Source organism: Dromaius novaehollandiae, chromosome 23 (assembly GCF_036370855.1).
Source record: "Dromaius novaehollandiae isolate bDroNov1 chromosome 23, bDroNov1.hap1, whole genome shotgun sequence".
Taxonomy (NCBI): domain Eukaryota; kingdom Metazoa; phylum Chordata; class Aves; order Casuariiformes; family Dromaiidae; genus Dromaius; species Dromaius novaehollandiae.
The window spans coordinates 8,662,074-8,678,062 of record NC_088120.1 but is presented as its reverse complement, the minus strand read 5'-3'; the positions used below and the strand labels follow the sequence as shown (position 1 = coordinate 8,678,062).

At 68.7% G+C, this 15,989-nt stretch overlaps 1 protein-coding gene across 14 annotated transcripts in view; it reads left to right on the top strand.

Annotated features, from left to right (window-relative positions):
• The window catches only part of MACF1 (microtubule actin crosslinking factor 1), a 138,849-nt gene that overhangs the window by 9,184 nt on the left and 113,676 nt on the right, over positions 1-15,989 (top strand). For 2 of the 14 annotated variants that reach the window (XM_064525139.1, XM_064525133.1), the window contains exon 1: positions 12,927-13,279. The exons of the other annotated variants lie outside the window; for them this stretch is intronic. In XM_064525139.1, coding sequence (XP_064381209.1) covers positions 13,177-13,279 — 103 coding nt within the window. In that variant the 5' untranslated portion in view covers positions 12,927-13,176. Of the gene's footprint in view, positions 1-12,926; positions 13,280-15,989 lie in introns of those variants that run through there. 14 annotated transcript variants of the gene reach the window in all.

Below are 15,989 nucleotides of genomic sequence, written 5' to 3'. Positions count from 1 at the left end.
TTCTGCTTTCCCTGTGCAGGCAGAAGGAGTGATGGAGCTCGGGCTGAGACGGGGCGGTGGGGAGGCTCCTCCGGGCCACGGCAGCGGCTGCTGATGCCGGCAGATGGGGAGCAGGATGGGTGCTGGTCGGAGCAGGGATCAACAGCAGGCACGATGCCGCTGGGAGAAGGCAGCGAGGCCCCCGATAAAGCTGGCTTTGCCCCGTCTTTCCTCCGTGGGTGAAGTCCGTAGCCCTTCCCAGGGCTCCGATTTCCCCGGCGGATGGGGGGCCGGCGGGAGGGGCCCGGCGCTGCCGCCCAGCCGGGTTCCTGTGCGGGGCAGTGTTTCCCTGCCAGCCGGAGCACAAGTGGCCAAGAGCGCGGGCCAGGAGCGCCGAGGGACGGCAGGGACCGCGGCGGGGGCGAACACCCCGGGCAGTGCCCGAGTCCCCTTGGCAGTCCTCTGAAGCCTCAGGAAGGGCCTCCTGCTCGCTCTTTTTTGCATTGGGCGAAACTGCAGCTTTCCTTGAGGTTTGAGGGTGCTGCGACCTGCCCTTCCAGGCCCCTCTTGCGCAGAGCTGATACGGTGCAGCCCGGGCGGTTAGAGCTGCAGCGGCGCTGGGCTCCCCGGGGCCCTGGCTCACGTTTGCAGGCTCAGAGCGCCCAAAGCTCGTGGTCTGGCTGCCGCGAGGTCACCGAACCCGTCCGCAGACACGTCCAGCTTGTGCAAACGGCACGGAGGCCGCTGCGCGGGTAAACACGGCTCTTGGCTCCGGCCGGCTCGGAGTGGGACCTGGGGGAGGCGGCGTCTCGCAGCGCTGGCGGCTTTGAGCAGCGCTCGCTCGACTTCCCCGCGCCGGGAGCAGCCTCTGTCTCGCCGGCGAGCCTTCCCGGGGCTCGTTCGAAGAGCTTGGCCGGGGATGGGGCTCGTGTCGGTGTGGCCCACGGGAGGCCGGCTCCCCTTCCCACCCCTGCGGCCCCGGGCGGCATCGCGGCCTTTGCTTCTGCAGCCTCCCGCGGCTGCAAGCGAGGCAGGAGGAGGAGGACGGTGAACCATTGCCTTGGAGACGAGGCAGCGAGCGTGTGGAAGCGGATCTCCCTGGGCTCCCCAGGGAGCTTCAGTAAATCCCTGTTGCCTAAACCCAGCCCAGATTTAGGGCTCTGCTTAGCAAAGCGGGGCCTGGAACAGAGGGCGAGATGATTGTGGCCTCCGCTGCGGGGCCGGGCTCCTCCTCGGGAGCCGTGCTGCTGGGACGCCCTGGGACAGCCGGGCAGCGTGGGGATGGCGCGTGGCCTCTGGCTTTGGCTTGCTCTCCCCATCCCAAGGGCTCCGGTGGGATGGGAACTGCCGGAGGCAGAGCAGGTTGAATCCGTGCTGGGAAGGAGCCTTGGAGGACAAAGGCCTCCGTGTTGACGTTCCCCGGGATCGTTTCTGCGACGGGCACCCTTGGAGCAGACGGACGTGTGCCCGGTGCACGCCGCCCTCGTCTCCAGAGGTCTTTGAGATGCTGCTGGGGGTATGGGGGATGCTCAGGCTGGTGTTTCGGGTGGGGGACTGGTCTCCCCGAGCCTGGGCCCTGACGCGGCCGCCTCTTCCAGGGTGGAGGAGGCAGGCGCTGCCTGGGGCCCGGGCGGCGCTGGGAAAGCAGTGGGAACGGTAATTACCGGGGCCGGTCGCGGCCTGCACCGCGGGGGCCGGCGCCGCGGGAGGGGAGCCGCTGCCGGGCGGGGGAGCCGGGCTCGCGGCATTGCCGCCCGATGCCGACCTCGAGCTCTCCCTTTTCTCCCGGACGCCCCGTCCGGAGCTGCTCGGGGGCCGGGCCCGCTGCCGGGGGCTGGCGGTGGTGGAAGGGCCCGTGGTCGCGGCGGGGAGCCTCCGGAGGGGAGGGCACCTCGCAGGGTGCAGAGGGTGTCTGTAAATGAGCTGGGGAGTCTCCTGTCCAAGCCCAACCGCTGTGTTTTTGTGTACATGGATAAATGCTGAGGGCTGGGGAGGGAGAGCCTTCGGCCTCGGCTTCCCGCGGGATGGGGCTGGGAGTCAGGGCCATCACCGGGCTGCCGGTGTGGCAGACACCACCGGAGATGCGTTCCCAGCATCCGTGCCGGATCGGCCGGGCGCCTCCGGGGGGAGGCCCGCAGGGAGGTGCCGGGCGGGAAGCAGGATGCTGTTCCCGGCTCGAGGGGCAGGAGGACGGACTCGCCTCTTCCCTGCCGGAGCAGAGGCACGAGCAGGCCCTGGAGGTGCGAGGAGGGAGCCTGGATCGGTGCGTCCTGGCCGTGATGAGACGAGTCCGCCCACAGATTTGGGCAACACAGCTTGCAAAGAGGCAGCTCGTGCTCCGTCCCTGCAGGCCCGGCTCCGCCGGCTCCTATCTGTCCTGTAATTTCCGCTGTTTATCGGAGATCTGGATCAGTCGGCTCGGGGCTGCTGGCCGGGGCGCCGGGAGGGCACGACTCGTGCTGCTGCTGCTGTTTCCGTGTGAACGCGGCGTAGCTGCCTTTCCAGTTCTCATTTCCTGCTCGACCCCGTCTCCCTCCGGCGAGTTCAGAATTGCCTGCTGAAAACCTCGGGGCCGAAGCCGCTCGCAGCGCGGGGCTTATCCTCCCCCGCCGGCGGGGCGTCTTTCGGCGAGGCGGGGAAGCCTCGTCGGCCTCCGCGAGCGACGCGCGGGCTTTGCACCCCGGGGGCTTCTCCGCCGGTCGTCCTCTCCCCCCGCTCTGAGTGGGAGATTGATGCCGACTTCTCATAATGTCATTTAAGGGCGCAACTTCTGTCTCTGTTTTTATTGAAGCTGGTGAAAGGTCCGTGGCAGGTCACAGCCCCAGCAATTCAGAAGTGCTTCTGCCAGCAGCTTATTTTTTTCCTCCAGGAAACCGTCTACAAGGGCTCCTGGGCCAGGGAAGCTTGCACTGACCTTGGGTGGTTTTGCTGCCCTGCTAAAACCGTGCTGGCAGCAGGGAGAAGCCGCTCTCAGTGCGACCGGGGCCGGGCCGTCCCCATCAGCCGTGCCGCCCCGCTCCCGGCACGCGGCTCTTCCCTTGCAGCGGCCCGGGGCAGGCGTTCCTGCACCGCGAGCCCGGCCGCGAGGCTCGGCAAGGATAAATGAATCCCACGCCCCGGGCTCGTGTTTGGTGGCTGCTGCAGGGTGTCACGTCTTTGCCCTTGCTCTGGAAGAAGTCCTTGGCGCGACGGGAGCTCCGGGAGCGGAGCGCTGGTGGCGGCACGAGGGTCGCGGCGAGCGGGGAAGGAGCAGGGTGGTGATGGCACCCGCGCAAGAGGCTTCATCGTGAGCAGCTCCAGACGCTGCACGTGGCGACATTTCATCCTCCCCGGCTGTTTCGGATGCTTGCGATTCCTCCTGCAAAGGGCAGTTGTTGAGCTGGGAGATCTTGGGATTCCTCGGCCGGGCCGACAGCTGGGCGCACGGCAGCGGGAGCCGCGGGCTGCCGTCGTCGCCCATCCCGCCGCGGCTCTCCCGTGCGGGACCGGCCGCGGTTTTCGGAAGCCAGCTGGAGCGATCCTTCCCAGGCCGGGAATTCCAGGCGTTCCCTGGCGGAGAGGGAGCCGGGATGCTTATGAATGGGATCTGGCAGGCGTCGGAGCTGCTGCGCCTTAACCCCGTCCGGGCTGGAGGAGAGCAGGGCCCAAGCGCAGCGTGCAGGGAGGTTTTCCTAGCCGGGACGGGCGAGAGCAGCGTGAAGGATGGGGAGGAACTGGATTGTCTTCTCTTGCTCCTCTTCCATGCCGAGGGAGTGGTCGGATGGTGTTGGTGCAGCCGGGGATTGAGCATCTCCCTCCCCGCTCCGCGGGCGATGCCGGGCTGAGGTTCGCGGCTCCCTGGCGCGGGAAGGCTCCCGGCGCCCATTCCCGCGAGTCCCTGACCTACTTTCGCCTTACAATCGCGCGCCTGTGAGCAGGGGCCGGCGGGGAGACACCGAACCTCCCTGGAAGTTTAGAGTTACTTTTATCGTTCCGGCGGTACAAAGTCGGCGCCGTCGCCAGGGTCCGGGAGAAAAGCGAGCCGAGGGCGCGGGGCGCGGGTGGGAGCCGGCGCTCGGCCCGGGTCATCGATAACGGCACCGCGGCGGCCGCGCCGCCCTCCCCTCCCGGGCCACCGATTGTCGTTTTACAGCAGCGGCCGTCCGCCGGCCGTGTTGGGTGACGGGCCGGGTCGCGGCCCGTCCCTCCCCTTGGCCGGGAAGGCGAGGATGAGGATGAGCGTGGCGGGGACGTTCCCCAGCCGGCTCCGCGGCGCTGCCGGTCTCGCTTTGGACGCCTGCTTGGGCTTCGTCCTCCGCCTTGGCGTGGGGCGAGCGGGTGGGAAGCGCTCGGCCGCCTCTCGAGGGACGAATCCCACCGGAGATGGGGCATCCCCGGGGCGCTGCCGCCCTGCTCCCCGCCTCGCCCCGGCGGCTCTTCTCCTTCCCTTCCCCGCCGCGGCGGCAGCCCCTTTGTCAGCAAGAAGCCATTTTTCAGAGGAAAATTCCATTGTGCTATTTTTAGTGGTGACAACTCGGTTTCTTGCGACGACTTTATTTTGCCTCTCACCCCGCCGGGGGCTGCAGAAGGCCGCGGGGTTTTTGCAAGCCGGGTCCGGGACGGACAAAGCGCTTCTGGCCGCGTGCGCCTGGCGGTGGGTATAAATTTTCGGCGCAGCCCGTCCGTGGCCGTTCCGCACGGCCGCTCCCGAGCGATCGGATCTGCTCGCTCTCACTGGGATGAATTAATTTCCTCCCGCGCTGCTGCAGATCGATAAATCCACCCGGGGGTCGGGGCAGCTTCGCGCTGCGCAGCAGGTCCTGGGAGGCTGCGTCGCCGGAGGCTGGGCTGGGGTGGGGGGAGCGTGCCGCGTGGGGCTGCTCCATCCTTCCTCCTTCACCCGGGAGCACAGAATTTGGAAGCAGGTTGAAAACCTTCTGGAGAAACTCCTGGAGGCCCATAGGGAGCAGATGCTCCCTGTTTTTTCCCAGGTTCTCGCCGAAACCTGGAAGATGCTTCCTCCTCCCCGGCCCCGTCTCGGGCAGCCCAAGCAGTTTCTTTGGGTCCGTGTCGCCCCAGGCACCGGGACAAATTCACTTTGGGGGTTTCCCTTCTTTCTGTGGCCGTGTGCTGGAGATGGGCCTCTCCGTCCTCTCCGTTCGGAGCCAGAGGGATCAGGTAATTCAAGCCCAGGGCACCTGCCACCTGCTTCGCTCGCTGCCACCGTTGTCCCCGTAAAGAGCCATGTTGGCTCTTGGGTTCCCGCGCAGGCAGCTGTCGGGAGCAAACGCGGCACCTGGCCTCTGGGATTCGTTGCCTTGGAAAAGAAACTGATCCGCCGGCGCCTGCCTCCGGAGAGGCGCGCGTCCGTCTCGGAGCAGCCCCGCTGCCGGCCCGGCTCGCTGCCGAGCGCTCCCGAAAGCCGGGCAGCGGAGCCCTGCGCGGGGCCGCCGCGGGCTTGGGGCTCGGCTGGGGTCAGCGAGCAGCGTGGTCGTCTCTGCGGAGACGCTCCCGGCGATGGCTTATTTGGCTTCTGGTTTTGCTATATTATTATTTTTTAATTTGACAAAAATCCCATTAAACTCCCCGTGGATGCGCGTTGCGCTGGAGGGCAGTTACGGAGGGGGAACGCACGGCACTCGGCCGCGTTCCTCTTGAATCGCTCTGGGCTGGCTTCTGCGGCCAGAAATTCCTTTAAAACAAGTAAATCTCATCAGTTTTGTAATCGTGTTTGCGCAGGGGAGCATGCGGCCCTGCAAGCACGTGGCGAGCGCGGGGTCCTGCTGCGCCCGGCGAGGCTGGAGAGCGGCCCGGCTGCGTGGGGCTCGGGCATCCCGTTTCTCCAGCACGTTGCTCCGTGGCTGCTCCCCGGCTGGTGTCCCGGTTGCAGAGGCTCCGGTGGTCCCGGTTGCAGAGGCTCCGGTGTGTCTGTGCACGGACCACCTTTTCCCTCTCCTCCGGTTTCTTGCACGCGCCTCTTCGAGCCTGTTGGACGCTTTTGTCCCCCTCCCCGTTTTCTCATCGGTCAAACGTGCTCCTGGCCCGAAATATCTGCGGGACATACAATCCCTGAAACCTAACGCGTGGGGCTGGGAGGGGGCGAGGTGCCGGGGCGCCGGGCCCGGCATGGCTAATTTGCAAAAAGGGGGGTGGCCTGGGCCCCGGGGAGGTTTGCAGCCCCCTCATCAAATAAGGAAGCACAAAAGGCCGCGGGCGGCTGGGCTCCGGGGCTGACATCACCGCAAAGGTGGTCAAAGTGCAGCCAGGCTCGGCGCTGGGGCGCGGTGCCACTCGCCTTCGCCGGTGCCGCCCGGCCGGCTGCCGGCAGGAAAATGAACTCGGAGAAATACAAGAAGTTCCTGGACGGGCTCAGCAACCTGAAAGGTATTTGGAGCCCTCCTGGGAGCCGGTGCGGGGAAGGGAGGTGGTGTCCGCCGCGGGCGGCTCCGAGGGGACGTCGGCACCGCTGACGCCGGCGGTGGGAGGAGAATGGGAGCAGGTTTGGGGTGTCCCAGGTGCTCCTGCATCTCTCCTCGACCTCTGGCAGCATCCGAGCGCCTGAGCTGATGGGGAAACGGAGCCCTCCGTGAGACCGAGGAGGAGCTGGCTTTGCGTGGAGACGGCCGCGGCAGCAAGGAGAGCTCCTGCTTCTCGTGGTTTTACTGGTTTGTTTTTTATTTGGACTCCTAGCAGCGCGTGCGGGTGCAGAGCAGTCTGTGTGGCAATGGTTAACCCGGCTCCGCAAGCGGCGGGGGGAGCGGGAGCAGCACCTAAGCGCTGAGCGAAGCAGCGGGAATCAAAACCGGCCCCCTGGACGGAGAGGGGCCGTGGGCCGGGTCCGCGCGCGGCTCAAGGGGGTTTCGCCTCCTGGGCTGCTCCTGCCTCCGCCGCTCCCCGGGAGCTGCTTAACCCGCTTCGGCTCTGCCGGGCGGCCGTGGCGCCGCGTTGCCGTCCTGGCGCTGGGGCCGGACGGGACCAGGCAGCTCCTGGGAGTCCAGGATGCTCCATTTTTTCCCCTTCCTGCTGCCGGAGGAGCCTTTTGCTCGGGGACCCGCAGTTGGCCGCATCCCGCGGGGGACGTTGCAGCAGCCCTGGTGCCGCTCCGGCAGCCGGGGAGGTGGCCGGCCGGGAGCGCCGAGCGGACACCATGGACGGGCTTTGGGATTTGCCTGCTATAAGGAAGGTGCCAAGGGAGAGGCAAGGCAAAAGCCCCCGCGATGCTGCCGCCCGTCATCGAAACGCATTCGCGTCGACTCCCCCCCTTTTGCAGCCCTGCCTCCGTGCAGCTGGGCTCCGCCAGCTGATGCTGCCATATAACAAAGGTGGATCAATTCAGTGTGTAATTTAGCAGGGAGCCAAGGGAGTTGCCGCGGCGGCCGACCGGCCGTCTCCCCTCCCACGGGCCCGAAAGGCGCCTCCGGGAAGGGTTAACCGCGGGTGCTCCGGGGCTGACAGCTGCCCCAGCTCCAGCGCCCGCGGGGAATATAATTCGCTTTCTTACGCCGGCGCGGTGTCCGTCATGAATTTTTCGGCAGCCTCGCTGCAGCTGGCACCGGGAATCAACGTGCAAGGAGCCTCGTGCCGCTGCGCCGGGCTGGTGCGTGCCGGGGCCGCGGCAGCACCGATCCTCGGGGCACTTTCTCGTCCCCCAGCTGCCGCCGGGCCGCGTGCTCCTTGCGTGGGTGCCGAAACGCGGTGGCCGTTCGGGGACGGGGAGGGAAAGAGGGAGGATGAAGGTGCGACGGCTCCAGCGGGTCTCTCCCGAGAGCTGCAGGCTCGGCCCGAGCTGGCGCAGAGCGAGGTTTTGCTGCCGGAGAGGTTTCTTCTCCCCGGCTGTCTCCATCCATCCCCCCGTGGCGGCAGCGGGGGAGCCCGGAGCTGGGACCGTTTCATATGTAAATGGCCGTGTGTGTGTGTGCAAGGCTGTCCCGGCCCCCCGGCACGCTGCCAGCGCCGTGCCCGGTGCAGCGGGCGCCCTGCGGAGCCGGGGGCCCGGCCGGAGCCGCTTTCGCCGCTGGCTGCAGCGGGAGACCCGGCGGTGCCGGGGCGGCTGCCCCTCCGAGGGGGGGATTCACCTCCCGGGGCGGTGGGATTTGCTCCGGAGCTGGCGGTCGTTCTGGGGGGCGGATTAGGTGATGGAGGTCACCCAGCCTTTCCTGAAGCCTCCGGTCTCGGGTTTCCCGCGCCGTCGCGGCCCGGAGGTGACGAGCGCCTCGGGCTCGGCTCAGGAAACCCGTTTGATTACAAATTTATCACCAGGATAATTTTATCCCCGGCATGAGGAAGGATGGTTTCGCTTTCTCCCAAGTTTGTTGTTTACTTGGCAGCCAGATAAAATCCAGCATCTTCTGCGGCGCGCTCGGGCTAATCTCCTCGCTGCATCTGACCTCGCCGTCGGCACGTGCTTCCCCGGGGAGCAGAGCTCTGATTGTCCCCGCGGCCGGGCGTCCTTGAGCGCGTCCACGACTCGGTGGCACCCCGGCTGCTCCCGCGGTCGGGCACGCCGCGGCCTCGGCGGGTGCAGAGGGCCCGGGGGCCCCGTTGGCTTTCGGCTGCGCGGGAGCCGGGGCCGCCCAGGTGGCCGGGCGCGATAAGCGGTGGGGGCGGGCGGCAGGGGCGGGGGCCGTGCCGGGCTCGGCCGCCTTCGCCTGCCCCCACGGGCAACGCTCCCGGCCCGTCTCCCCGTATCTGGATTCCGGGAAAGCCGGACGATGCCCTGGGAATTCACGGCTCTCCCGCCGCGGGGCCGTGTTTGCTCCGGAGGGTCCGGCCGAGCCCCCGAAAGGGCCTGGAACAAAGAGGCAAAGAGACGATAGCCGCGGGATTATTTAATTTGTTTTTTAATGGGGATTAAGTTTCTCCGTGGGAGAGCGGGTCTCTAGGGAACGGAGGTTCCAGGCCCCGGCCCTCCCCCTCCCGGGTTTAATCCCAAATTCCTCTCGGGGGCCGGCGAGGAGCTCCGCGGCGGGTCTGCAGCGCGGCTAGGAGCACGGGCACCCCGGGGCTTCCCGCGCCGGCGGGACGTGGTGCGGGCGGCTCTGCCGGTGCCGGTGCCGGGCACGAGGTCGGCTCGCCGCCCCCCAGCCCCTTCCCGTCCGCGGGCGCCCGCCGGCAGCGCGTCCAGGAATTGTTTGCCTTCCTCCGGGAAGCAGCCGCTGTGCGAGCAGCGCCGGGTGACACCCGCCGGGGCAGGAAGCGAAGGCGGGGGGGCCGCATCCAGCCCCGCGGAGGCACCGGAGCGGGGTGCCACGGGCCGGTCCGCCCGCGGGAGGAGCTGGGCTGCCCCGGTCCCCGTCAGAGCAGCGCGGCGGGGCCGGATCATCCCCGACCGGCCTCGCCGCCGCCTCGCACGGGTCTCCCGTCCCGGCGCTAATCGGGTTTTGCTCTGCTTAGCTTGGGAGAGCTAATGAGCTCAGAGCCCGGGGCTGCCCCCCGCGCCCCCTTCCCGGGGGAGCCCGCGGCTCCCTTGCTTCTCCGTGGGCTCTTTTTGTTGTTGTTTTTTGGCTTTGGATGTCGCGTGTCCGGAGCAGGCTCATGGGCTGCAAGTCCTTCCGGGAGCTGCCGTTGCTCACGCCGGGCTGCACCGGGGCGGTGGAAGGGCCTGATGAAGCCGCCCGTGGGGACGGGGCTCCCAGCAGCTTGCATCCAGGCTGCACAGTCCCTTATTTATTATTATTATTATTATTATTTTTTATTTGCTCTTTTGCGGTGCCGTTTGCAAGCAGGCTGCGAGAGGAGAGGGCTGCGGAGCTGGGGAAGCCCTCCCGCAGGCGGGAGCTGCCGGCGGCGGAGCGGGGAGGCCGGGAAGGCCGGGGCGAGCTCCCGTGGGCTGCCCGCGGGGAGCCCTGTCTAAACACGGAGCCGGGCCAACGCGCCCCGAACAAAGTGCGGATAGTTCCCGCTAGCCCAACGTTTCCCTATTTCCCGGGCTGCCAAGAAGCCCTCGGTTCGCGCTAGAATAACAAGCCTGTTTGCGGAGACACCAGGTCTTTTGTTAGCTGGGAGAAAAGGCGTTTTGATTCAGGCGGCCTCCCCCCACGCCCCCCCGCCCCCAGCTCTCCGGCTTCCTAAGCCGCTGTGCGACGCGCAAAGCCTGGCCTTGCGTGGCCCCTGGTCCTGCTGCTCCGGCGGTGCCGGCACCGCACCGGCTGCCTGCGGAAAGGGATCCGGGGCTGCTTCCCGCGCGGCTCCCGCTTTCTCCGCGGACCCCCCTCCTGGGCCGGCGACCCCCCCGCCCCAAACGCCGCCCCGGTCGCTGGAGATGGAGGCCTCGGCGCCGCACAAAGGCTCAGGCTCCGCCGCCTCTTTCCCGGGACTTAATTAATTCCCCGTCGGTCTGCTCGGCTCTTGTCTTCGGCTGCTGGCGCTGCCCCCTCCTCGTCAGCCGGGTTGTTTTTCTCTTCCCTTTCATTTCCCGCGGTTCTCCCTGCCTCCGGAAAGCCTTGGCCTCCGCGCCAGCCGGAGGCTTTCCCAGCCGCCGGGACGGGACGGGACGGGACGGGACGGCCCAAGGGTTAACGGCGAGCCGCGCTGCTGGGGAATGATTAAGCCGTGGCCAGGTGGCAGCCCCGCTCCGCTGTTTGCTTTGCAGCACGAAAGCCTTCGCTAATGGTGTTTGTTCCCGGCCTGACCTCAAACCCTCCGATCTCCGCGTCCGCGCGGCCCCTCCGCCCACCCGGCCGGGCTGGGAGCACGGAGGAGGTGCGGAGCATCCTTGGCACGCGGTGCCGGCAGGCGGAGGGACCCCCGGGGCCAGGCGAGGCCCTGCCCGTCCCGTCCCGTCCCGTCCCGCCCCGCGTGCCCCTGCCGGGCAATGGCGCGTTTTGAGGGAAAACGGAGGTTTTGCCCGCACACGCAGGAGTCGGTGATTCAGCAGCGGTGAGGGAGAGGGAGAGAGTTCAAGGGACCGGTGCACGGGGAAGAGCCGTGCTGGGCGGGGGGGCACGGGCATTTTCCAGGGAAAAGCATAAATAAATCCCGGTTGTGGCTGAGCGCGGACCCGGTGGGATTTGCCGGCGTTTGCTTTCTGCTCCCGCGGGGAGACCCAGCGACCCGGGGGAGGCTGCGGCACCCCGGCCCTGCGGGGATGACGCTTACAGGAGCCGAGAGGTGCAGCCGTGCGGCCGAGCGGATCACGCGCCGGCGTTTTCCGCGTGTTTTAGGGAAGATTTGGTGCTGTGGCTCGGTCATGCGTGCAGCTCCGCCGTCGCTGCGGGTGAAGCCCAGCGGTCCCTTCCCACGCTCGGCACCGGCTCCCGGCCGCTCCTGGGGGACCGGGCGCCGAGGGCCCCTCGCCGCGGCGTCGGGCCTCGCCGGCGTTTCCACAGTGCCACCTGGCTGCTGCGCGGGGACGCGGTGGCACGGCCACGGGCCCTCGCCTTGCCTCGCCTCGCCTCGCCGTGGGGCTGCCGGCCCCGGAGCGGCACGGGTGCCCGGCCCCTGCACGCCGCTCCCGGCGGCTTCCCGAGTCATATAAGGAGATGGGATGCTGCGGCCGGCTGCATTGCTCATCGGCCGGCGCGCGGCGGGGGGGCCTGGCCGAGCCGCCGGTGACTCAGCCCTCGCGCTGCTGCTGCAGCCTGGCATGCACCGAGCTTCGGGCGTGCTCTGCGGGGCGGCTTCGCTGCAGCGTGCCCGGAGGTGCCCCGTGAAAGCGCTTTTTGCTTGCACAGCGCGGTTGCAGCAGCAGCCGCCCGCGGAGCCGCGTTCCCGCCGGAGCCGCGTTCCCCTCGGCGCGCCGGCTCCCCACCCGTTCCCTTTTCGGGCCCGGGCGGCAGTCGCAACTGCGAAGCCGCCTTGCGAGCAGCTAAAATTAGCCGCTGGTGTTTTGTGTGCGCGGCACCGTTGCCATGGCGGGGCGAGGGGGGGGCCAGGGCGGCCGCCGCGGCCCCGCGAGAAACCCCGGCGGCGGCTTCCCGCGGCCCCCCGCTATCGGCCGCCCCCTCCGCGCCCGGCGCCGGATGAATTACGGCCGTTATCAGTTTCCTGCGGCAGCGAGAAATAGCTTGCTGCCACTCAGGCCAAACGCAGCCCGCTAAAATAAGTATTAAAGGAGGCGATGGTGGGAATGGGGTTAAATCGGGCGGAATGAGGTGCACCCCGGCCCGCGGGAACAGCCGGCTCCCGGGGGGGCAGCACGGGCACATGCTTTGCTGCAGGGCCCAAATGAGAGCACAAGGCCGGGCTGAGGGCTGGGGGACGGGAAGGTCCCCGGCGGTGGCTCGGAGGCCGCGAGGATCCGGGGATTTGCTTCTCTTTGTGTCGCCAGGGCTGCTAGCGGCAGAGCCCGCCGGAGCCTCCCTCCCTCCTTCCCGGCGGCGGCGGCCGCCTCCCTCCTTTGTCCCCATCCTGCCATCGCTGCGCTGCTTGTCCTGCTCTTTCCTCCTCCGCCTGATCCGTCTCCCGCCCGATCCCTGGTCCCGAGGGGCGTCTCGGGCGCCTGGAGCAGCCCCTCCGCGTGCGGATCGGACATGGATGAGGGATTCCTCCTCCGCGCTGGAGAGGCCGCGGCAGGCTTGGTTTTGCACAGCCGCCCCTGGGGGCTTGCTGCGTTTTCCCGGGGGTCCGGCCTCCTCCAGCTGCTTCTCCCAGCTGTTTCTTCCCCGTCCGCTCGGCCTCGGAGCGGGCAGGGGCGCCTCTCCCGTTCCCATCAGGGCGCCTCTCGCCGACGCTCTGCTCCCCCGGAGCGGGAAGCGTCGCCCCGCTGCTGCGTTTTCCGGCCTTTTGCCTGCAGCCTCTGCAACGAGAGACGCTCCGGGGGGTCTGTGCGGATGCCGGTGTTGGAAAAATACCCTGGAAGGAGCCGATCGGGGTCCCCGGCCCGCAGAGCACCCCCTTCGGCCTCGTGTGCCCCGGGGTTTCGCTTCGCCCGCGGCGCCGGCTCGAGGCCTCCCGGCCGCGGGCCCGTCCCGCGCCACCCCCCCGCTCGCGCAGGCCGCCGGCGGCATTCCTGCGGGGCCGGGAATGGAAAGTGAGGAGATGACGTCCGCCCTCGGCGCGGGGGGGCTCGACCGCGGGAACGCCGAGGAAAGATGTCCGAGTCGGCCTGACGCTCCCCGTCGCTCCCTCCCCTCCCCGGGCTCCGACATGGTGGGGGGCCGCGGCGGGGGCTGAGCCGCGCTCGGGCCGGGCGGGAAGTTTGCAAAGCGGCCGCGGGCTCGGCCCCGGCGATGCTCGGCTGCTGCCCGGGGGCCTCGGCGGAGCGGGAGCGGCGGGACGATGCCCCTTTCGGAAGGGTCCTATCTGCCGCCGGCCGCGTTCGTGCTGAGCCACGTCCTGGGCATCGCCGGCGTCCTGTACTGGAGGAGCCGCAGCGGAGCAGGTAGGGGCGGCCGCGCGGCGCTAAGATGGCTGGCGGCCCGCTGCGGAGGTCACGGGTCTCGGTGCCTCCCGGAGAGCCGCGTTTGGAGACGGGGGGCTGGGAGGGCCCAGGCTGCCGGGGAGGGAGGGAAGGAGGGAGGGCGATGTGCCGCTGCGGGTCCTCCCCTCCCGCCCCCCGGCCTCCATCCCCTCTCCCTGGCTGGGAGGAGGAGGAGGAGGAGGAGGAGGAGGAGGGAGGCAGGCTTCCCGGTGCCCCAACATGGGCTCCACGCATGGCCTAAGGGGCTGCCTGGTTCAGTGCAAACCCAAAAACGTAGTTCACGTCCTGCTGCCGAGCTCCGGCCGGGACCTGCCTCGGTTTCCCCAAACAGGGCTCTTCCGTGTTCGCCGCACGCGGGGGCACGCGGCAGCCCCGCGCCTCCCCCCGGGATGCGGTAGCGCCCTCCCCGGCCGGACCTCTGCCAGCTTTTTGGGCACCTCCTGGGCTTGGCTTTTCCTTCTTTCCTCTTCCTTCTTTCCTCTTCTCCTCCAACAGGTCTCACTCACCCCTGTTGCTCCCGACCAGCCTTTTCCCTGCGTCGTTTATAGATCATCCCTTTCCTTGCTTTTTTTCCCTACCCGGTGGAGCAGGGCAGCTCCGAGGGATCCGCTGGGGCTTTTCCCCAGGTCCCAGCTGCGAGAGGCGCTGCTTCTCCCTCCTCCGCAGCCGCCGGGAGGGAGAGGCGCTCCGGACGGCCCCGCGGCTCCCCGGCATCAGCAGAGCCATGCGGGAACGTCGCCGTGTGGGAACGTCGCCGTGCCGCCCGGGGGGGCAGCAGCGCTGTCTCCTCCCCGCTCCTGGTCCCCCGCGTAACGCGCTGCCTCTCTGCTCTGACCCGCCGGAGATGTCTGTCCCTTGCCTTGGGAAAAAATAGCAATGCAAGTGTTTGCGAAAAAGTGAGTTTCCCCCTGCTAGTTATTCCTTTCCCGGTAAAAGTTGGATAATATCCACCTCGAGCGTGCTGTCGCTCAAATGCTCCCCGCGGGTGGGAAGACGAGGGTCATCTTGCAGCAGCTTATCTTGTAAAAATAACCCTGCGCCCGGCGGGTCCCGCTGGCCCCGGCCTCCTGGGCCCCCTCCCGGCCGGGTAGCCGCCGGCCGGAGGGGTTTCCCGCGCGTTTTTCCGCGCTGAATCACGCGCCGGTCGCTCCCGCCGCTCGGAAGCGCTCCGCGTCCTGCCCCGCCAGCGCCGCTGGCTCGTGCCAGCTCTCGCGTTGCCCGCGGGTGCGTTTAAAGTGCTGCGTGTTGCTGAGCCGCGCGGTTTGCCCCGTCTCCCCGGCTTAATGCACTTAAAGAAACCTGCCCTCAGCCCCGCTTGCTCGGCCGTTTAACCCCCGACGCGGGGGGAGCTGCCACCGGCTGGAGATTAGCCGGTGACTGATAAGCCGGCAGGGCCTTAACATCGTAAGTAAGACGTAGCCGTGCGTTATTATTAGCTCGGAGGGCAGCGCGGGCACGGGGTGGAGAGGTGCGATCTAATTAGGACCGGGGAACCACGCAGAGGTGCTGAAACGGGGCGAAAAAACAGGGAAAAACGCTCTGTTGAAGAGGAGCACGCCGAGGAGCCGCGGGGATCATCGCTGCGGCCGGCTGCAACTTTCCGTGCGGGACCGAGCATGTTGCCGTTCCCCGGCAGCGGCAGGGCTCGCGCCAGCCCTGAAGAGGGATTATATTTAGAAGAGGAGGAAGAGAGGCGGCGATAACGCGGGGCCCCGTTATCTGGGGAGCTGTCGCGAGTGCTCTCCGAGCGGGATCGCGGCCGGAGCGCTCGGTCCCGGCTCCGGGAGGCCCTTTGTGCAGGGCCGAGCGGGCGGACAGCCCTGCATTGTGCACCCCGGCGCAATTAAGCGAGAGCTGGAAAACAAGGCGGGGAAAAAAACCGGCCGAGAGCCTGCCGGCGGGGCAGTGCCCGGCACCGTGGGATGCGTGCAGCCGCTGCCGGGTGCCGCGGGGGAGCCTGCTCCGCTCCCGGAGCAAGCGGGCGGAGGGAGAGCCTGCGCTTCGCCTGCTCCACTTCGGTTTGACCTGCACCGCGGAGGAGGACTCGTTTCCACTGCCCGGGACGCTGCCGCTCCCTGGAAAGCCGCCCGCTCGCTTGCAGGAGCCGTCGGTTGGGCCGTAGCTCGTCCCTCGCAGCGACCCTGCCGCCTGGGAGCTCACCGTGCCGCGCGCCGGGGTGATGGGCTGCCTCCGCTTGCCCGCGCGCCGACCCGCCGGCCCGGCGTGAACCCAGCCCGGCTCGGCCCCGCGGCCGTGGCGGCGATGCCCCGGCACGGAAGCGGGCTCTCCCGGGGCGCGAGGCCGCCGGCGTAGGAAGTGGCGCGGTGGGAGGAGCCGCGGCGCAGCGGTGCAGGGCGCTCGCCGGAGGACAAGGGCACCGGGCCGGGGCGCCCCGGGACCCCCCTCGGCTCGGCGGATGGCGGCGCGGCAGCTCTACCGGGAGCGGCGGCGGCTGGCGGCGCAGCTGGCGTGCCGGATGTGCTGCATGGGTTAGTGCGCGCCGCGGGGACGCCGGGATGCCGGAGCTGGGCCCGCGTGGCCGCCGCCTCCCCAGCTTTCACCGGGCTCGCAGAGAGGTCCCGAAAACCCGTGCGGGCCCAGGGGCCCCCGGCGCGGTCGCTCGCTCCCGCGTTTGCTCCGGGATGCCGCGGGGGAGATGACCGGGCCGCCG